Consider the following 21,187-nt stretch of genomic DNA (forward strand, 5'->3'; position numbering starts at 1 on the left):
CCGTGGGCTGTGTTGCAATGATGCACAACAACCGTCATCGAAGAGGGCAGACCAGGCTGTCAATCATGGCACTCTGGTCATGTGGAAGTATAAAATGACCTCTGTTCCTCGCCAAAATTGAAGAAGAAGAATTGCCGCCACCAACAACCTCTTTTAGAGACTAACCACCATCACGACACCATCACCAACAGCACCACCATCATGTCTAACAACGGATCACGCATCGCCGAGAGCGACGTCACCGATGCCTGCGAGCAATGGTCCATCTCATACCGCTCGCCGACGCCCCCGCCGCCCGGCAGCAAGCTCATCTCCGTCTGGTGGTGCCGGGTCTGCCACCACCGCCACGGCCTCGGCGTGACGAGCAACTGCCTCAACTGCAGCGTCCGGTTCCACCCCGACAACTGCCGCAGCCTGTGGTTCCACGTCACCGCCGACGGGTACCGCACCGCGTTCATGTGGAACCAGCGCTTCCGCCGGCCCAACAGTCTCGAGGCCGCCAGCGCGCTCGAGCAGGCCGAGCTGGAGCAGATCGAGGCCGAGGCCGGCGTCGTCGCCCTCAGCGACGGCGAGCAGGACGAGGACGAGGAGGCGACGAGGACGAGGGAGGGGTCGGTCGCGAGCGCCACGGGAGGGTTGGTCGAGGGCGGGGGGGTGCCGGATGCTGCCAGCGGGAGAGGCGGCCGCGCGAGCTACCCTGATAAGTTGGTCAACTAGTTATTTATCCTCTTGCTATTTTACTTTTTTCCTTGCGTCTCCAATGGACGTTAGTCTTTGGTAGTCTTGGAGGTCGTTGATACGAGACTGGAGTTGTGGAGTTAGTCTGGCATATAGCAACCAGAGTTGAGTTTCGACCAACAAGGGGTCAACAAGGGGTCAACCAATTTATGAAGAAAAAAAAGAAGAAAACCTTTCTTTTTTTCGAAACACATTGCAGTTATGAGTGAGCAAATGTCTTGGTTGACCAGAGTAAATGTTATTATTTTTCCTATCGTGGGACGTCAAAAGGCAACCGGGGCAATCAATGTGGTGGTTGTCTTGGGAAACTCGCTTTCCTTCAGTTCTTTATCCGGCATCACAGATTTGGTTGCGCCAGCGCCCGCAGTCTTGCCATCTTTTTTCTGTAATATTTTTGCTGATTTCTTTTTTCAGAAACCAGTATACCGACACCCTAAAAAAGGAAAAGAATAAAAAAAGGTCGACCAAAAATAAAATAATCAAGCACATCCCAGCATTTCCCGTTTCCACAACAGCCCAGAAATCAAAAGCGGCATCACAGAATTAAACAAAAGAAGAAACGTTCGAAACAAAGCAGGGTATAACAAGGCAATAGCGGCAGACGCTTATGCCTCGAGGGCCTTGTTCTTCTTCTTCTGTTCAACCTTGAGCAGCAGCGCGCGGTTGATGTGCGGCAGAACACCACCGTAGGCAATCGTGGCGCGGATCAGGGTGTCGAGCTCTTCGTCACCACGAATGGCGAGCTGAAGATGTCTGGGCGTGATGCGCTTGACCTTGAGGTCCTTGGCGGCGTTCTGCATCAATGGTTAGCGGAGGTTCAAACGATTCGCGCCGCGTGACGCGCTGTCCGAGGAGGAAATGAAAAACGTACGCCAGCCAGCTCGAGGACTTCAGCGGTAAGATACTCCAGAACAGCAGTAACGTAGACGGCAGCCTTGGCACCGACGCGCATCTTGCTCTGGGTGTTTTGCTTGAGGAATCGCTTAACACGACCGCAGGGGAACTGTACATTGCATGACATGGTTAGCATAATCATAATCCGGCAGACTGCCTGTGAAAAGTTTGCGCAAAGCTTCGCCAAACGCTCGCGACGCAATCGCACGAGCCCCACACGCCAACAGACTCTCGGCGGTGGTGTCATCGACTGCAGGCGCAGCAAACGTCGCGCATCGAATCCACCGCCGCGGGAAGCTCGATTCGTGCGCTGCAAACAGAGTACGATGCATTTTCCGCGTGGAGGAGCTCGGTGACGCGTTTCGGATCGAGAGCTGGCGACGGTGGCGGATGCGGCGGGCCGTTCGAGGGGATGGCATGAGGGGCGGCGCGCGCGCGACATTGACAGCGGGCGACAAAAAGACACAGAGAAAAAAAGTTGCTAATTTCGCGGGGTCGTAGGAGACTGCAATCATTCCAAAAAGCTTACCTGGAGGCCGGCGCGGGCAGAGTGGCTCTGCTGCTTCTTCTGGCCGTCGGCGCCGCTGGTCTTGCCACCAGAGCTCTTTCCGCCAGAGGACTTTCCCTTGCCGCCGGGCATTTTGACGATGATATCGGTTGAGAGAAAAAAATTCAACAAATTCGAGAAATCGAGAGAGGATGCGACAAGTTCTGCGCAGCCGAGTCGTGAATAATAGTGAATGCGAACGAGTTGGTGATGCGATGGAGGGGGGGGTGTCTGTTGATGAAGGAGGAGCGTTGGTGCGATGCGTGGCGGCGGGCGGTGTTTACGGCAGAAATTTAGCTTTGCTGCAGCTGGCGTAGCTGATTCCAATGTTGTTGTCTGGGGCGCTGGAAGAGGAGGGGAGGCGGCGCTGCCTACAAGGCCACGGCCCAACAGGCTGTTTGTTTGGAGGACCCTCGGCTGCAGCCAATAAGAGGGCGTCGCTGCTATCGAGTGATGCGCCACGCTTGCGAGCTGTGGCTAGTGCCTTTTGCTCCGTCTGTTTCCGGAAGCCGAAGATTCGCCGCTCTGAGGCGTCCGGCCCAGGCAGACAGGCGGCCAGCAGGCCCAAGGCAGCAGTGGCCGGTTTGCCCTGTCGTGCATCATCCTGTACAAGGGACAACAGTTGAATGCCGATTATCGCATGCTTTTTTTCTTTTCGTAGATCGATGGTGGTGGCTGCCACGGCGTGTGCGGTGTTGGCTTGATAGATGCTGGTTGAGACTCGCTTTCTGCGGGGAGCCCAACACGGGAGCACACAGAATGTATCGGCCAGCCGTATTGTATCATGGGCTCAGCGAGCCATCTTCTTCGGTGGAGGTTGCATCGTATTCGATGCCATAGCCACTGTTTTGCTGTGTGGTCGGCGACAGCGTAGGGCAATATATTGGACTTGAATGGGTGCTGCTGTTGAGGCACCGCAATCGAGGCGCACGAGGAGACAGCCGTCCGCCCCGCTGAATGCCAGCCACTCGATGTGGCTGGAGCGAACGGCCTCGCCACAGCGGCCGTTGGCGTAGCGAGAAGCTCGCGAATGTAAACACTACATGCTCTCCACTCGTGAGACACGCGAAATCTGCAACTGGCATCTGGCTGGCTGTTTAGCGCGACACGGGGCATTTCTTACCTGCGGCTTCGGTTCCTTTGGGTTTGATAGCTGCGATTGCCGAACTCACAGGCATCTGGTGGATCTGTCTCCGCGACACGGCATGTTGCAGATTGCAGTATTGGTACCATGACGATTCGCTAGGCGTTTTAGCGATCTGGTGCTTGCCATGCCACGAAATTACGCGAGAACAGCATTGGGACACATAGCCATTAGTATCATGGATGTATTGGAAACCACTTGCTAGTTGCACGGGGCACGCGACATGCATGTATGAGTGATGCTCTATCACTTACCCTGTAGGTGCATTTGTGAGTATGCCCATGGCGAAATCAGACTCTCACAGGCCAAGCAGGGCAAAGGGACCTTTTGTAGTAAAGACGGATGCACGATAGAGGCTGGAAGTATTTCGAACAAAATGGCTGCCTGTTATGTCCTTATAGTTATTCTATCCAGCCTCTCTGCTTTGCTGGATCTGTGCTGAACGCGATGCGGTGACTTACACACTTCCATCAGACAAACAATATGTGACTTAGCCCACGCTGATGTAATGTACACGGAATGAGCATAACGTAGCACGAACGAGCCAAGTTCTACAACTCAATTAAAGGGCTCTACATCGTAATTACAGGCGCCCTGCATTGGACCGGCAGATACATCAACACACACCGCTTGATTCAACACGTGAGATGGCCAAGTACGCCCGGGACATGAGCGACTGCTTCACAATCACAGTTTGCTTTATCCGACAACATGAAAGTCTCGTGTTTATTAAGCCTATAAATTGCCCTGGCTCTTGAAAATGCCATCCCCGGATGGATCGCTGGCGCACACGAGCGCTGCCCTTATACCAGCAACTGGCAGTTTGCCGGGATGACCAAAAATTCCAGATCGTGCAAACCTCTGTGCACGAGAGCCTTGTCATTCCGCTTATTACTGCACGCAAGCTCAAACCCAGACTGCTGGGTGAACCGTGCAGCTGCAGGTCGAGTGGGGGACGGACGGCCGTGCAGCCAAAGCCAGATTTAGCTGCATGATGCTACTAAGGCTGTACTGGTATGTAGAGCACAAATAGACACTACTAATATCAGAGTGGCAGAAGGGTTTGCGTGACAGGCCTTTCATATTTGAGGTCCAAGTCGCGATTCCGCAACGAAGGTTTTTATAGTATAATTTGGCCAACGTGCCTAGGGCATGAGCTCTTGTTTCAAGGAAACATAAACACACCCACACTGAGAGTTCAGATACTGGCAACGGTACTCGGTACACATCGTGTCCAGGTCAAAAAGGGGTCCAATTCCCAACTACCCAGCATATGGTGGACCTACTTTCCCACGACCGGGTTGTGCTGCTGGATTAGCGCTGAAACCGTACTCGTGAGCAGGATCGGCCCGGCTGTACCACAGTACATGACGTCAAATGACGAAACCATTGGAGCTGTCTTTGTCCACAACGGCAATTTGGTACTGCTTGTTAGCCATTGCGCTACTCAGTATCCGTAGGCGGTTGATATGGACTGAGCATCATTGCTGCCTGAGTGGAGGCTCTTTGCTCCCAAGTGACGATCTTGCAGGGCCGCCGCTCTTCGAAGCTTGGTTCCCAAAGCCTCGGAATCGATCTAATTTGGTCGCTGTCCCAGGGTGGCTTGAGGCTGCTAGGATCCCTTTAGCGAGTTGTGGCGGCAGAAAGGACAGGGGACCTCGCGCCCGGGTGTGTAACCCCTTAGATGGGATGACGGGCTCCCCGCCTGCATATTCACACCTGGTACAGATGTGAGAAGGTCGAATCAACACGGCTCTTTCTTGTGTTGGAGGGGGAATAAAAAGAAAGTGCTAAAAAAAGAAAGCACACACGCCCGAGGCGGCCCGCGTGATTGCAACCGCGGGTCGCCTATTATTATGCAGACCCTTACCTTACGGGATGAGCGCACGTCCTACCGATTGGCTCGGCGGCCGTCCCCGCTGATGATGGCCCAGCTCCCGTGGATGCACGTCACCTCTTTGTTCGCGCACATGCGTCGAGTCGTATGCGGGCGGCTGCGTGGACTCTGGACGCTGATGTGGTTATGCAGAAGCAGGGATAGCTTAATCGTCAGGTCCTTTTTGTATGTGTGAAATGAGGGGCGATATGGGCTAGGTGAAGCAGCGCGCGCTCTTGGTGCATCCCATCAGCCCATGTATATGCACTGATAAACCTAGATGAATCAGCACCACGTTTTCTTAGCCTGTGTCTCTGAGTCCCGCGCCCCTGAGCAGCCATCATGCTGGCCGTGGCATCAGAGCTATTCTGTACTTGGACACCAGGTGGGCAGTGTCGTAGCTGGAAGCCCGTACTGGGCACTGCAAGCAGGCTCAAATAAGATTGGCAGTGGGGAGGCTTGCGGTGCGCAAGGTGGTATAATCAGTCGTCACTGCTCAGCGCATGCCCCCTTTTCGAGGCCCAGATGCTAGTGGAAAAGTGTTGAGGTTGTTGCAGCAGGGAGAAGAAGGAAGGAATGCAAGAATGCTGTCCCCTTGCTAGTCTCGTGTTGGCGACTTGTCAAAAAGATGGCTCATGTGAACGAGAGAAGGCGCCTCAACTGCGAACGAGACAAGACTATGATACCGGTACGTTACTCTGTAGAGCGCAGAGAGCCTGCCATTCAACAGTAGAAGAGAAGTAAACCCTGCCGACGCCCTGGATCGATTTCGGTCGCCTTGCGCCTTGGTCAACTTGTGTCTGTGTGATCACTGTGATTTGGATGTCAAGTGGATTCGCTCATATCAAGCCTGACCCACCGGCGCCGGGCCACGACAGCCCCTTGCGGCTTGCTCTTTTTTTGGCTGGCTGTCATGTTGGCGGATATTATTGATAGTGGACAGAGGTGAGACATGGACCATACTTTTCTTTGGGGACGAGTATGATGACGGGGAAGAGGGTGAGCTGTTGCTGGTGCTGGAAACAAGGGGAGGTGGCGAGCAAGGTGGCAGTGATGTTGCACGTAGAACGATGTATACATGAACCGTGGTACTAATACAGGCAAGCGAGGAGAGCAGATATTCCTGGACGCTGCCATGAGTAATCTGGACAGTACGAATCACTATTAAATTAATTTAGCCGTTATTAGACCCTGATTCGGGTTTCCGCGGGGTGTTTCAAGTGGGAGAAGCTGTCATAATGTTTTTTTGTTGGTATTCAATGTAGTACAAGAGAAAACGGCTAACCGAGGAATTGAGAAGAACAAAGAAGCGCATCTTTTTTTAGACGTTTGTGATCAGGGTGGCGGCGGTTGCTGGGACGAGGCGCTTTTGGCGGCCTGTCAATACCTGAACACTGGCAAAGAGGCAGCTGTTGAGATGAGCCAAGTCTCTACCTTAGCACCAAGCGAGGGGGGCGGCCGGCGTGGAGGTTACTGTCCTGGTACATGTTGGGTGAGCATACTGGTAGGTGCCGTGTCTAGCTCGCTGCGACGAATGAATATGGGAGAGTATGCAAGTTGCTACCTGGTTGGCTGTAGGATGATTTATTAGGTTGGTACCGTGAAAGTTTATAGGGCAATACGGCATTGTGGTTGGGTGGCGCTTTTGGAGATGGCAGCTGACGAGTTGGGGAAGCGGGCAGAGCAGAGCGGGCTTGCGGTTCCTCCCGGGGCTTTACTGTACTGTACTTCAGTGAGGGTCATGGGTGCTGCAGTACCTAAGGTAGGGAGCTTTACAGCGCATTGCCACCAAGATTACAGCGGGTGCTACAGCGCGCTGGCCGCCCCTTTCTGGGCTCTTCCCCGCTAAAATAGTGGAGGCTGGGCCCTGCGACGAATCCGCAGGGCATCCCCTCCCCTCTGGCCCAGTCAAGCAGTGACCCCCCCCATGTCCCCTTGCCTGTTGGCACTGGTGGTTGACGATGATTTTAATTAGGCATCCTGTCCAACTCGATACCCAACGTTATTGGTGGCATTGCCATTCTACTCATCATCAAAGACGGTCCAAGTGTGGTTTAGCTGGACACGGCCCTTGCAGGCCCCTGATTTTCTTCACAGTCTTTTAGGGGAGGTCTTGGTACCTTGGTACCTTATTACAGGGCCAACCAGCCAGCCCCTCTGCCTGCGCCGCAGAGGCTTCTCACCACCAAATAGTTTTGCCAACCTCCGCCCGCACCCCATTACCCATTGTGTGGCCCCAATCGCCTGTAGCGTCTTTTTTTTCTTCTCTTTCCTCCTCTGCCTCTTTTTTTTTCTTCCCCCGACTTCCCATCCATCTCTTCCTCATTGCTAGCATCTCCTTCTTCTTTTCTCCCCTCCCCCCTCCCCTCTCCGCCGCCGAATCCTGCCTGATCACATTCACGACTGTCGATCCCGCTCGGCTCGTGACAGGAGAATCTACTCTGTCTCGCTTCCTTTTGTGCGAAGACTACCTAGACTTGCTTGGCTGGCACGGCGCCATCTCGCAGCCGCCCCCCCATCCCGTCTCCCACACCTCGGGACCCCGAGACCGACCACCTCACTCCCGCAAAGGAAGTTCTTGTCTCGCAAAGGACCCTAACCGACGACCCTGTGCGCTCTGCATCTTAGCGTCCGTCCCCGTCACGTTGTACGCACTCATCCTCTCGACGCTTCGACCCGGCCTGCTGCTAAGCCACATCAAAAGGTCGCCTTCAGCCCGCCCGAGTCGCCCTCCGTACAGAGTGTCTTGACTCTGCGGTAACTACTGGACTGGCTCCCCTTCGCCTACTTCCTTTTCTACGCCCGCGGCCCGCCCCTTTGTCGAGCTGCTGTGCTGTCCTCTGCTTCGTTGCTCACGCATCGCTGCTTGCTCCAGAGAGCCTGATACCCCCGGCCTGCACGTCATCGACTCCAGTCTCGTCGACCGTCCTGCCTCGCAGACATCTCCGTCGTCCTGATAGCAACGCAAGACCGTCGGCCTACCGATACCTCCTTTGCTGCATCTCATCGCTTCCGTGGATACTCTGCAGTTTCCGACGCACATGCTTTGCAATTTTTAACGACGGCTTCGAACGAGACGAATTTTCATGACTTGCCTCCTGAACGAATAATCCCTCCAATAATCCGAATTTTTGTTCCGCCGATTCCTCCAACACACGACATCGCTCTTTGTCGCAGTCCTTTGCTGCTAACCCCCCTCATCTTTCCGCAATCCCGCCCTGTCCGGCTCCAGAGCTACCCCTCCAAGCTACTCTCCGGTCATCGCGCATAATGGCTCAGCAACCCCACGATATGAGCTACCTCGACTACAACTCGGGCTCCAACCGCTCCCCTAGCTCCTCCCGCCAACAATATGGCGGCGGTGCTCCTGGCTTCAACGCCGGCATGTCGCTCCCGAGACAGGCCCAGCGCCCCTTCGATGGACCCCTTGGTTCGTCTTCGCTCTACTCCTCCGACCGACACAATCCCGGCTACAATGCTAGAGGCATGGATACCATCTCCGGCGCCGGTGTTCCTAGCTACATGCTAGAAGGCAACCAGGGCTGGAACTATGGCGCTTCTGGTGCTGCCACGGTCAACGGCGCTGTCAACGGCCCCAACAGGAGCCGCAGCGTCAATCGCAGAGGTGCCTTGCCCCAAGTAAGCATCCAATTTATGTGTCTGAAAAAAAAAAAACACGCCACTAATTTTTCGTAGAACTGGACCGACCACCCCAGCATGCCCCCCATGCCTTCTAATCTCCAGGCCTATGGCGGCGGCCTCAACGGCTCCCAGCTCTCCAACGGCAGCCTTCGCGTTGACCACCCAGGCACTCACCCCTCTCCCTCTGATCTTCGCTCCACCAGCTCCGACCCCGATCAACTCATCCCTACCGCTATCGTGATCAAGAACATCCCCTTTGCCGTCCGGAAAGAGACTCTCGCGTCCATTATGCTCGAGATGCACCTGCCTCAGCCCTACGCCTTCAACTACCACTTTGACAATGGCGTCTTTCGCGGTCTCGCTTTCGCCAACTTCCAATCCGCCGAAGACACCAGAGTCGTCATTGAAGCTATGAACGGCATGGATGTTCACGGCCGCAAGTTGCGTGTGGAGTACAAGAAGATGCTCCCCGAGGCCGAGCGCGAGCGTATTGAGCGTGAGAAGCGCGAGAGGCGTGGCCAGCTCGAGGAGCAGCACCGTGGTCCTATGCTCCACCAGCAGAGCTCCATTCAGTCTCTCGGTGCCATGTCCCAGTCTCAGCAGCGGGGCAATCCTGCTGGCTATCTCGGTATGTTGCAAGTATACCGCCCAAAAGGACCAGAACTAACCTCTTTTTTCAGGTGACGTTGACTTGAATGACCCCCAAACGCTAGACTATTATACCGATCTGGCCATGTTTCGTCGCGATGACTCCCGCGAGATCCTCGTCTTCCCGCCAGGCATCGCCCCTGAACATCGCCGCTCGATTCATATCCTCGCCCATCACATGGGCCTCGAGCACCAGTCCATCGGTGAAGCCGATTCTCGCCAGCTCACCGTGCTCAAGCGCCAGCAGCCCTCCCCGACCGCCAACATTCACAGCGCACCTGCCAACAGCCTTGATGTCCATAAGCGTGGCTTGAGCAGGGCCGCCACTTTTGACTTTGCTGCCGACCGAGAATCTCGTGCTGTCAGCAACAATTATTCTCATCTCACCGGCCGTCAGGGACCCACACTTGAGCTTCCCGGTAGCCCTGACGGTGTTGGCATTCCCAATAACCTGCGCGCCGCGAAGAGCTTCGCCGACCTGCGTTCCTTTACGCCCAGTCCATCCCAGGCCTCATCGAGCTATCTGACTCCTGGTGCCGGCATGAATAGCAACGGTCCTGGCTCAACCGCCCGCTTCGGCGACTACATCAGCGCTCAGCAAGCCCATGCCGGTAACGCCTCCACCCCTGGCTCCAAGAACGACCGTGGACTGGCTAGTGGCCTGGGTGCCCTCAGCCTAGGCTCTTATGAATCGAACACGGTCTCTGGCCAGAACCGCAACGCCCCTGGTGCTATTGGCAGCCAGCGACCCAGCGGTATGAGCAACGGACCCAAGGGCGCCCCCGAGCGTCAGCCCCGTGGCCCCGAGTGGGAGGCTTCTGCCGGATTTGGCGGTCGTGGTCGATCCAATGGGCACATGCAGCGAAGCAGCGGTAGGTCGTCTGGCCAAGTCTCGGCAAAAAGATTCGACTAACTCGTCGCGCCAGACTCGTCCGACAATGGAGCTCGGGTTAACAACGGACCGACGAATGCGGCTCGCTTCTAAGCATGGACGATAACGGCCACTCTCACTGTTCCTCGGAACAGGTGGCCTTTTGCTTGCTAGGGTGGCACTCTTTGAGCGCGATTACGCCCTAGTTTGTATTATGAATGACCCCTTTCCTGCTACCACACTGTGGCAGCATGAAACCTCTGTTTTTATGATATGGACCTCAGAGTGATGAACTGAAACTCTTGATGGCCAGTTATTACGATGCATACGGAACGAGAGCATTGGATGGAGGCTCGAAGATACAACATTAATTCAACCTTTTGACAACCTTTTCACGACAAGTCGAAACCCATCTCCACAGCAACGGCAAGCGATGAAAGAGTCATTTGCATGCTTACGAAAGGGTGTAGACCACACGTTGACGATGATGATGTGTTATTTATTTTACGATTTGACGTCTAGACAACTGCGTCTGTTTAGTGCTGAGCTGCAAGACTCTCACTGAAGACATGACGTGGCTGCTCCAGCAATGACCAAGACAAAAGTCAGAAGAGAAAACGAAAACGCAGAATGACAAAAAATTACGCTATACCCATTTAATACCCCGATCAAACGAACAGACACGACTACGACGAACGACGAATTACTGTCCCAGCGCACGCGTATTGACGCAGAGCGGCTGTTTTATGGGAGGAAGGGTACTGAGCGCAAGCATTGCCGGTCACTGAAAGGTTCCCATGGCAAGGGTCTTGCCAAGGAGACGACGAGGTTGAGCATTTTTTATCGCTTTTTTGAAACAACGCCTTTTGATTGTTGAATTATCCTGTTGCTAGTCGTTTTTGTTTCTTTTTTGCCATTTTTTCTTGGATTTAGTTTTGAACGCTGCGGACACCTCATATTGGTGTCATGCTTGAAATTGTTTTTTGTAATTGGTTAGGGGCGGCAAAAATCCTATAGACTGGGAGCGAGGACCTTGGTAGATTGTCACTACTGGGGTGTCTTGCGAGGAATGGAACCTTTTCTTTTTATTCCAAAGGAGGGAGGAGTTGGAAATTAAAGAAATCTTGTTTCTGGGCATTGGTTTTGGGAAAGACTGATACTGGAAGGGGTGGGGTGGGGTGTGGTGGCAGAAACGCGCCAACAACGAAAACGAATGTTTATAATGCTCTGGCTACTTTCCCAGGGGCAAGAATACAGAAGCAAAGTTTGAGAATGGAGACGTTTTGACTGCAGTGCATCTTGATTCTGTGACTGTCTTGTGCTGCGTCTACCGTTGGTTGTACATTGAATGATGCTTTGAATGATGTGTCGTTTTGAAGCGCGCTTCACCAGCAATGATTCGTGCAAATTGTCCCTAAGGGTAAAACAAGGCAAAGCTTTTGTATTCTTAGTAGCGGCATTGCGCTCCATCATGGATTCGTAGATATGTGACATATCACGTCGTGCTTCAGTAGGATAGACTCGGCACAGTCTGGACCACTTTTGCTAGGAAGATAGCGCCGATCCAACTGTCTGGGATGTCGCGTGCCCGACAAGCTGCCCGCGGCCGTACCAGGAAGGCAATGTGTGACGTGCCCTTTGCTTTTTCTTAGCCTGTCAGAAGTTGCTAGTCCCGAATCAACTGCAATAATCACAAGCGCTGGCGCTGATTGGGGCGCGGAAGTTATTAGGTTGAGTTAGGCTTCGTGGCTTGGCTGCCTTGGCCAGTAAAAGCGAAACGTCATCGCCGTTCAAGTCTAAAACCGCCCCAACCTCTTTGGCCCACGCACTCCACATCCGCCCGTCAACTTCATCTCTTGCATATTTACACAGGCGTATTTATATCAGCATAATTTACGGATGCACAATGACTATACCGACATCAATACAGCATAGCGGCGCCGCTCCAGTGGCGGCGCCGGATGGCATCCGCAGAAATTGGGTGCACGTCACCGCGCCCAAGAACAAGCAGTGGACCACGGCCATGGACGGCGTCGACAAGCTCAAGCTCGCCGAGGCCGACCTGCCCACGCCCAACGACGGCGAAGTGCTCGTCAAGATCCACGCCGTGAGCATAAACTACCGCGACATTGAAGGTAAACCTCAGGGCCTCGCTCCGCTCGTTTCGAACCATCTGGCTAACAAGGGGACAGTCTGCGAGGGCGTCTTCAACCACTACAACACGCAGGCCAGCGAAGCCGTCGTGCCCTGCTCCGACATGTGCGGCACCGTCGTCGACGCCTCCAAATCCAAGAGCGCGCGCTTCCAAAACGGCGCCCGCGTCATGGCCATTTACCTGCAGAGCCACCTCTACGGCGACGTCGACGAGGAAGACCTGGCGTCGAGCCTCGGCCTGCCTCTGCCGGGCGTCCTCGCGCAGTATCGCTGCTTCCCCGCCGAGAGCCTCGTCGCCGTGCCCGACTACCTCTCCGACACCGAGGCGAGCTGCCTCCCGCTCGCCACCACCACGGCCTGGACGGCTCTGAACTGGATGCGCCCGCTGGCCAGCACCAACGAGGTCCGAGACGGCGGGCCCTCCAGGAGGACGGTGCTGCTGCAGGGCACGACGCCCGTGGCGCTCGCCGGCCTGCAGATCGCCAAGGCCGCGGGGCTCCGGGCCGTCATGACGGGCTCGACCGACGACTTCACCGCGCGCGCCAAGGCCGAGCTCGGCGCCGACGAGGCCATCAACTACCAGACGCACTGGGCCTGGGAGGGCGAGGTCCTCAAGGCCACCGACGACCGCGGCGCCGACGTCATCTTCGAGACGGGCGGCGGCGCGCGCACCCTGCAAAAGAGCTTCAAGTGCGTCGCCTTTGGCGGGCTCATCAACTGCATCGGGTCGCTGTCGGGCCGCACCGACGACGGCGAGGACGGCGACGGCGGCGGCGGCGGCGACGGCGGCGACGGCAAGACGCCCAAGCTGCATAGGCTGAACGTGACGGCTCTCGCGCTGGCGCGAAACGTCACGATAAAGGGCGTCCTGAACGGCGGGAGGGACCGGCTGGAGGAGGCGCTGGCGTTTTACCAGGAAAAGGGCATCAAGCCCGTCGTGGACAAGACGTATGCGTTTGGCAAGGCGCCCGAGGCGCTGGCGTACGTCAAGAAGGGCAAGCATTTCGGCAAGGTGGTCGTTACCGTCGAGGACGAGCCCGATGACAAAGATGGAGAAAAGAAGCCCAGGGCGTAAATGAATGACCTGCGTCATGTTTTTGATCATGTACGGACTGGCGTTTTTCTTTTTTGGGACGACATTGTTTTGGACAACCCTCTTTTGCACACTGTTCTTGGACAGCATCGTTTCGCACATGGCTTCAGACACGGACACGAATCTCGAGATTGAAATGAATAACGAATGACAATACACGAATAGGATATAAAATGAAATTCCACTTCATCAACCATGATTTACACTATAAAAGATACCAAAATGATACAATTCGTCTTTTTTTTTACAGTGCCAAAAAAAAAAAAAACGCTTGTAAGCCCCTAAAGATGCCCGGCGGGGTCATACTAGAAGACATGTCGATTCTCTCTTCTGCGCCTTTAGTACATTCCATGCCTTGTTTTCAGTCGTGTATCTCTCGCCCTCCAGGACCTCCCTCTCTTCGTCATTGGTCCATCGTCCGTCCCGTATTACCGCGCAAAAACCTTGACGACGCCGTCGCCGCCGCCGCTCACGACCCATTTGCCGTCCTGGCTCCAGACGCACGAGCACACGCCCTCGCCGCGCATGACGCGGTGGCTCGTGATTTCCTGGACGCACGAGCGCTTCTCCAGGCTCCAGAACCGCAGGGACGCGTCGTGGCCCGCGCTGACGAGCTCCCGCCCGTCGGGGCTGAGCGAGAGGCTGGAAATGGCGTCGGGGTGCGCGAGCATGTTGTACGTACATTGGCCTGTTGGTGTGCGTTAGTGCATTTGAAATGTAATGCGAGAGACTGCTTTAGTACATACCGCTGTTGGCATCAAAGAAGCGCACAAAGCGGTCCTCGTGGCCTGTAATGATGGTGCCTTCAACGCCGCTGCCGGCCATGGAGCGCCCGCCTGTAGGTCCGCCACCACCGCCAGACTCTTCTTCATTAATGTTACTGCCGTGGTGCTGGTTTGCCTGGTCCAGACCAATGGTCGTGGCGACAACCGCGTTGACGCTCGTTTTTTGCGTGCCGTCGTATGTCTCCATGCTGTCCATTTGGCCCACTTGTTCACCAGTTCTCGTGTCGTAGACAACCACAGCGGCGTCGGCGTAGGATACGACAAACGTGTCTCCTGAAGTGCCGAGCGGCGCAATGCTCGTCGGGCTGGCGCTGGAGCCGTCGGAGCGGTTTATTACGTGCACTAGCGTCTGGTGGAAGGGCGAGTTGGACGCCGTGCTGGCTTGCGGCGAGTTAGGGAATCCGCTGCCCGAGCTCATCGAGTTGCCACGCACACGGCGCCCGGCGACGCCTCTGTTGGATCCCGGCTGCGGCGAGCTGAGCTGCGGTGGAGCGCTCACAGACCACAAGCGAACGGAGCCATCTGCAGCACCGGACACAAGCAGTATGCGGTCAGAAGTGCCATACTGACTCGAGTTGCCGAATATGGCACCCAATGTCGTGGGCAGGACGCACAAAGCCCACACTGCATCTGTGTGACCCTCAAGGGTCGCTTTGGGGTCCACCCGACCGCGCTCCCAGACACGGATGGTATAGTCTTGTCCACCAGAAAAGATCCAGCCGTCGCCTTGAGCGCGCCCGCCTGTAGAGAAGTTGGGTGCTGGGGACCACGATGTAAGAGAGAGAACAGCACCGTTGTGACCGCGATGTGTAAAGTTTGCAATTACGTCAAGATCCGATGCGGCATTGCCCATGCCAGAATGGGCGTCGAGTCGTGGGATGTGGAATCGCTTAATCATGCCGTCATCACCGGCTGTGCAAATCTCGGGCTCACCCGGACTGCCACCACCAGAGAAGATAACAGTGCGCACGGTGTTGAGGTGGCCTCGCAAGCCGAACCGCAGTTTAAAGTTGCCGCTGTCTGCCTTTTGAGAAGCCAGACTCAGATCTTGATCGCTGCTTCTGCGCTTCGACATGGAGCTCTTTCTGCGCTGGCTACCAGGCACGCGGCCAGGCGATTTCGGCATGTAGTCAGCATGAGGGAACACGTCTGTGTCCGGACGGTTCGAAGTAGAAGGGCTCTGCGACTGGGCAGTTTCGGGTAGTGTGCCTTCGGAAAAGTCCCACCCATCAGAGTCTTGGGGTGGTGCGGGCGTTCGCTCTCGGCTCTCGGGGTCTTGCATTGTGCCCAAAGCCTCTACGGCTTGTGAGGGATCAACACTGTTGTCATTGACAGCTCTCATAGAAACAGACATGGGGGCGGACCAGTCGTTGGCGTTGCGATACTGCGGCTGCTCCTCTGCGCGGACCACAACCTGCGGATGGCCGTCAGAGGCCTTCTGGCCGTAGCTGGATTGCGGATCTTGCATCGAGACTGTCGTGTTCGTAGGTGGGTGTTGCCTGGGATTTGTTTCTTGGACATGGTTCTGGGACGGTCGTGACGGTAGTTGAAATTGTCGGATTTCTTGGGGGGCACCGAGCCCGTACGGGTCAACCTCGCGCAAGTCCTCGATCATAGGTAGGGGCGGAGAGTCTCTCGGCGGGAGGGGATTCGCTGGCGCAATCATGAGGTACATGAATTCAGATTGACACTGGTCCAGGAAAGTCTTGAGTTCCTGCCTGTGTGCTTCGTCATCGGTACGCTCCATTTCTACACCTTCGACGCCAGGAACCGGCTGTTTCTCAGCGTTTCCTGTACATTTGTCAATATTATCAATTGGTGGAAGCGGCGCTGAGGCTACCAACCATGTAGCTTTTCTTGAATTTTGGCAGCACGATCCTTTTTGGCATCGGCATTGGCGTCGTCTGGGCTCGTGCCTGTGAGTTGGGCAGCTTGATCCTTGATCTTGCGCTCGAGAATGGCGACGTATTTGCGTAGAGCCTTTTGCGTAGCATCGGCGCGTCGTGCCTGGCCCTCGAGGTGGGCTATCCTGGACCTCATCTCCTGGTTTTCGATTTCCCAGGCATTCCTATCCCGCTCGTGACGATGCCATTCTGTCTGCAGGAACCGCATCACGCCCTGCAGCGTGTATTCTGTAGCTTGGGGTACGTTTTGGCCATTATTCTGCATCCCAGGCCCCATCTCCATGCCGCCGAAGCCATTTCCAACATTGGGGCCCATCATGGCGCGCCAGAGGTGCAGCTAGGCGAGCTCATCGAGGAGCAGCCTCCCCAAAACGCGGCGGCGGGCGGTGCCAGGGTGATCTCGCGACAGGCAGAGGAGCGCGATCAATGGGCCGTTTGAATGCAGAGAGTTGACGGCGGCTGTCAGCCAGGTCGATTCGCGGCGGTTGGGGTGAAGAAAAGCGGGAGATCTGGCGTGCAGGGAATAGTCTGAAGCACAGCGATGGGCGCTGTCCTGAAGCTCCCAACTGCTGAGCTTGGTGGTGTCCTTCTCTGGTCCGCGGCCCTGACCAATAGGCATCGCGTATTGGAGGTCAGGCCACAAGGCACCAACTTTTGCAGCCCCTGGATGGCGACCGGGATGTTTGGTGCAGCGCTTCTGCACAATCCGACGAGGGTAGATAATCACCGAAATTTTGTATATATTTCTTATACTTATGCTGCCGTTACCATATTAAAGCCTCTTCTGGCTGGCAAGGAATCTTGGCGTAGGCGACGACCTGCAAGCTGCCTGCCACCGCCCTGGTCATAGGCACGAGACACCATGGCCAAGCTATTTCTACCGAAATCGATGCCCCTTTGGCAGCCCGTTAGCTACTCGCCACCTTTCTGATTCCGCTTGGACGGCTTTACCAAATTCTTCTCGCCATCCACCGATAGTATTGTCTTTATGCCCGAGGCCGCCCCATTCCCATTCGACCCAGGACCCGGCTCTTGAGCCCTCTGGTGCATGAAGAAGACCCATGGCGATATCGACCTGGTCAGGCAAATCATCCACTGCGTAAAATACGCTTGCGGAACAGCGTGAGCAATAGTAGCGCTGAACATCCGGCGAGCTTTCGTAAAACGTGAGTGTACCGAAGCGACCGTTTTTGCCTGCCTTGACAGCAGCTTTCAGGTCCGGCGTATTGGTAGGAAAGCCTTCATGGTCCTGGTTTCCCGAGGCAAACCCGAGTTGTGCAACTCTGGCAAACGTCCAATGCATTATAGGCACGCCAACCATGAACCTGCAGCTGTCGCATGCGTCGTAGGCGGCTACAGGTTTCAGCGTAGTAGGATTCACCCAGCCCGGTAGTCTGTCCTGCGCTTTGAGCTCGCTGAAACTATCATTGCCACGCCAAAGTGCGAAGTCGACACCTTTGCAAATACACTGGATGCGTACACTGCCATGAGACGAAGCGTTCGCAGTCCGTCCCTGGCATGAAACCTGCGACGGCCATTCGCCATCAAGCAAGCCATCCGCCTCACCACGACCCTTCCGCCAGCGAGGAATTGGCTGAGAAGTCCCATTCAGATTCTGCATATAGACCGAGGCACCACCATCCAGAGTGTCTCCTACCCAGAGATGCTCAGCAATCTTGACCAAGTCAACATTCAAGTTCGGTAGCAAGCCAGCCGTAACATAAAAGACACCAGGGGTCTCGCCTTCATATGTCCTCTGCGCGAAGACTGGCGTCCCACACACCCCGCAGAACATCAAGACTGAATTTTTGGCGCACTTGTATCTCTGAAGAGATGATGCCAAAATGGATCCTGGGGGCCCTGGCCACTCGACTGCGCAAGTGTACATGCCCCCCGTGAGGTGACGGCACTCATTACAGTGACAGCAGTTTGCCACGAGTGGCAGCTTGGAAGCGGGAAGTGACACCGAAAAGTTGTGCGATCTGCACAGACAGTGCACACTAATCTCAATGTCATTTGAATTTGCCATTCTGAATAACGAGTTTGGAAGATTTGACTAAAAAGAGCACCAAGAAGAATCCTCCTACAGCTGAGGTGTTAACGCTTTCCATTTATACCCGCTAGTCAGCCTCGGGGAAGCTGAAGATAACGCGGGGTTCACGCCAATCTTCAGCTCAATGGATCTATTCCACCGTGAATTTTCAGCTAGCACTGAAAGCTAAAGTGAACGTGTTGATCACGCCCGGCTGACTTGCCGTGAACAGGTGCAATGTATACCTCAGTCGCGTCCGAGGCAAGCCAGAGAAAAAGCCATTGCCTCTGCTGGCAAGCTCTACTTCCAAGTTACGCGAGTTGTCACGCATTACATCGCATTCATGGGCAAATCGTAAGTATTGTATGTATGTACGTCTAACAGACTAATTTTTGGGTAGTCCCACTAATTTACCCAGCTAGTTCTTCCACTCACCGGCGATCCAGCGGTTGAAGAAGTCGAGAGAGGAGACAGGCTGGTCTTCCGGTACCATGTGCCCAGCAGCATAGATCTGCATAAAGTTGAAGTTTCCAGAGTGGGTGACCTTACCATATTCCTTGCCGCTGCCACCAAGCTTCAGAGGCTGCTCAGGGGCCTTGTTGAAGGCCGCCTTGCCAGGCCACTCGAGAGCCTTTGTCCAGGCGCGGTTGCCCAGCCAGTTGCAAATGTAGTCGGCATCACCTGCATAGATGAGGACAGGAATCTTGGCAAGGAGATCAGGAACGACGCGCCAAATAGGCTTCATCCAGTCACCAGTGTTGGCAAAGGCTTGGTAGACGCTGCCGTCACACAGCTCCCATTCATGCTCGGCGCCAATGATGCTTGTGGTGCGGTTGCTGGTGAGGAACTCGGTGACATAGTCGGGCGTTCCCTCACCGTTCCTCTTTCGGATATCATAGTTGTTTCGGCCAGATCTGCCGTAGACACCCAGAACGTTTCCGTTACAGTAGTTTGTAGCGCTCTGGCAGGTACGGTCATTCTCGGTGTCATAGCAGGCCTTGATGCGTTTCTGGCATTCTGGCAGCGCATTGTCCATGGATCTGCAGTCCGACTGGCCCAATACCGCAGGGTAGCCACCTTCGCCACAGGCCATTGGGCGGTAGTACTTGTACTGAGTGAGAGGCTCAGTTAAGCCATTGCCAACGAGAATGGACTTGAGGTTGATATTGCGGTTGGCGTGAGAGAGAATCTCACTGGCAGTCACCGGGATGTAATGGCCGGCGTAGGATTCACCCGAGATGTGGAAGTCCTGCTTGGCGTACTGCGGGTATTGCTTGAAGAAGAAGGTCAGCAGGGCGTAGAGGTCCTTGGCGCCGGCAACGCTGGTGCCGTCATTGGAGCCGCTGTAGGAAAAGCCCGTGTTGACGGGCTGGTCAATGAAGATGACCGAGGCGTTGTTGTTCCAAGAGTAGTTGTTCCGCACAGGCTTCAAGTCACGGTTCGGGATAGTGGCAGGGCCAAGCTCGGTGAAGAGACCGTTCATGGAAGAGCAGCCAGGGCCGCCATTGAGCCAAAGGACGACAGGGTCCTTGGCGGGATCATTACGAGACTCGAAGAACCCTATGCAATGTTAGTGACTTCTTATGCGACATGAATAGTTCGAGGGGCGAATGCGTACAAAAGAACAGATGCTTGTCATTGGCATTGTCGTCAATGTAGCCGCTCAGTTGCTTGACAGTGTCGACTTTGAGCGCAGAGGGGTCAACAACTCTCGAGCGCAAATCATAGTCCACCAAGTAGCCATCAGTCTTGGCGTACTCATCTGATCGCTGGCTTAAGAGGTCCGAGCCGCGGAGAATGTAATCCCACTCGCTGTCAGGAACACGGTTGATGCGACCAGCGGCATCGACAGAGGCCACGAGCCCCACGAGGAGGGTAGACACAGAGAACTTCATTGGGTATGAAATTAGAACGGCCGCAGGCGAGAATAGAAGTCTGACCAGAAAGACAAAGAGAAGTATAAAGAGAGGGGACCTGGCGATATTATATCTTTGTCTTTTTGGTCTCGGCGGCGCCTGGGCATCAACCCCGTATCTGATGGAGCCTTGTCCCGCAAGCTACTACAACATTGCGCCTCAGTAGCGGATCGTATCGGTGGTCGCGCAAGGGCCGTCCGTCAGCCTATGAAGAATTAGCCTAGAGCAGTATTGGGAAGGTCAGAGAGCAACCATACAGGTTAGACCACCTAGCCAGTAGAGTGTAGCATCGTGCGTGGACAGAATGGAGCAACTTGGTCCATCGCACAGCCGAAGCATAGCCCAAACAGGCAAGTTGATAAAAAGTATGGGCCGAGCTGGCCCACATGAGGAGTGAATTGTTTGTGATCGACCAGCCTCGGAAGCTTCCCAGTGCTGAGCTTGGGCATGGCTTCCCAAAAATGGTTGATCGTTAAGTAAAGAGCGGAACACTTTCAGCGCGACCGAAATAAGCTCGAAGCACAAACGTGGTACCTTGCTATTTTTTTCTTTCACCCTCACGCGATGTCAAGTCGGCTGGGATTCTCTATTGTCCTGACGTGCTCGACTAATCCGAGTTGAGCAAGTCGCTAACTAACTAATGAATTAAGGTAGTATCTACACTAACCACTACAAACATGGATGGCAGCCACAACCGCAAATCTTGAATTTATTCATCGGACACCGGGAGCTGAACCCGTACAATCATTTTGAATGCACAAGCCAAATTCATGCCTTACAATTATTGCCCCCGATGGTCCAACAAACCACGCGCGGAATGACTCAGGGCTCAAAACGCCCGGTACACTAGGATCAGCGTTTATAATATCCAGCCCGGCCCCTGAAACCTAAAATCCAGGTGGCGCTCGCCCCAGAGATCAGGCCCCGGCTTTACCGCCTCCAA

General features: G+C 55.0%; 8 protein-coding genes across 8 annotated transcripts; 3 read left to right on the forward strand and 5 right to left on the reverse strand.

The window, feature by feature from the left end:
• Positions 1–201: 201 nt before the first annotated feature.
• LMH87_003217 (uncharacterized protein) lies at positions 202–717 on the forward strand (the record flags this gene model as incomplete). Its single annotated transcript, XM_056203445.1, has 1 exon — positions 202–717. One exon carries the CDS (start codon positions 202–204, stop codon positions 715–717), a length of 516 nt encoding a protein of 171 aa, XP_056047997.1.
• A 626-nt stretch (positions 718–1,343) lies between these two features.
• LMH87_003218 (uncharacterized protein) lies at positions 1,344–2,272 on the reverse strand (the record flags this gene model as incomplete). Its single annotated transcript, XM_056203457.1, has 3 exons — positions 1,344–1,532; positions 1,610–1,741; positions 2,162–2,272. 3 exons carry the CDS (start codon positions 2,270–2,272, stop codon positions 1,344–1,346), a joined length of 432 nt encoding a protein of 143 aa, XP_056047998.1.
• A 540-nt stretch (positions 2,273–2,812) lies between these two features.
• On the reverse strand, positions 2,813–3,412 carry LMH87_003219 (uncharacterized protein; the record flags this gene model as incomplete). Its single annotated transcript, XM_056203469.1, has 2 exons — positions 2,813–3,218; positions 3,303–3,412. 2 exons carry the CDS (start codon positions 3,410–3,412, stop codon positions 2,813–2,815), a joined length of 516 nt encoding a protein of 171 aa, XP_056047999.1.
• A 5,057-nt stretch (positions 3,413–8,469) lies between these two features.
• Positions 8,470–10,474, forward strand: LMH87_003220 (uncharacterized protein; the record flags this gene model as incomplete). The annotated part of the gene is made up of 4 exons (XM_056203480.1): positions 8,470–8,838; positions 8,896–9,469; positions 9,522–10,361; positions 10,416–10,474. The coding sequence occupies 4 exons, from the start codon at positions 8,470–8,472 to the stop codon at positions 10,472–10,474; spliced, it is 1,842 nt and encodes a 613-aa protein (XP_056048000.1).
• Positions 10,475–12,266: 1,792 nt separating this feature from the next.
• On the forward strand, positions 12,267–13,589 carry LMH87_003221 (uncharacterized protein; the record flags this gene model as incomplete). Its single annotated transcript, XM_056203491.1, has 2 exons — positions 12,267–12,495; positions 12,553–13,589. The coding sequence occupies 2 exons, from the start codon at positions 12,267–12,269 to the stop codon at positions 13,587–13,589; spliced, it is 1,266 nt and encodes a 421-aa protein (XP_056048001.1).
• Positions 13,590–14,035: 446 nt separating this feature from the next.
• LMH87_003222 (uncharacterized protein) lies at positions 14,036–16,612 on the reverse strand (the record flags this gene model as incomplete). Its single annotated transcript, XM_056203503.1, has 3 exons — positions 14,036–14,295; positions 14,354–16,183; positions 16,237–16,612. The coding sequence occupies 3 exons, from the start codon at positions 16,610–16,612 to the stop codon at positions 14,036–14,038; spliced, it is 2,466 nt and encodes an 821-aa protein (XP_056048002.1).
• Positions 16,613–17,060: 448 nt separating this feature from the next.
• On the reverse strand, positions 17,061–17,784 carry LMH87_003223 (uncharacterized protein; the record flags this gene model as incomplete). The annotated part of the gene is made up of 3 exons (XM_056203515.1): positions 17,061–17,191; positions 17,248–17,717; positions 17,777–17,784. The coding sequence occupies 3 exons, from the start codon at positions 17,782–17,784 to the stop codon at positions 17,061–17,063; spliced, it is 609 nt and encodes a 202-aa protein (XP_056048003.1).
• A 962-nt stretch (positions 17,785–18,746) lies between these two features.
• Positions 18,747–20,090, reverse strand: LMH87_003224 (uncharacterized protein; the record flags this gene model as incomplete). Its single annotated transcript, XM_056203528.1, has 3 exons — positions 18,747–19,888; positions 19,947–20,012; positions 20,087–20,090. The coding sequence occupies 3 exons, from the start codon at positions 20,088–20,090 to the stop codon at positions 18,747–18,749; spliced, it is 1,212 nt and encodes a 403-aa protein (XP_056048004.1).
• Positions 20,091–21,187: the final 1,097 nt, after the last annotated feature.

Source organism: Akanthomyces muscarius, chromosome 2, assembly GCF_028009165.1.
Source record: "Akanthomyces muscarius strain Ve6 chromosome 2, whole genome shotgun sequence".
Lineage (NCBI taxonomy): Eukaryota > Fungi > Ascomycota > Sordariomycetes > Hypocreales > Cordycipitaceae > Akanthomyces > Akanthomyces muscarius.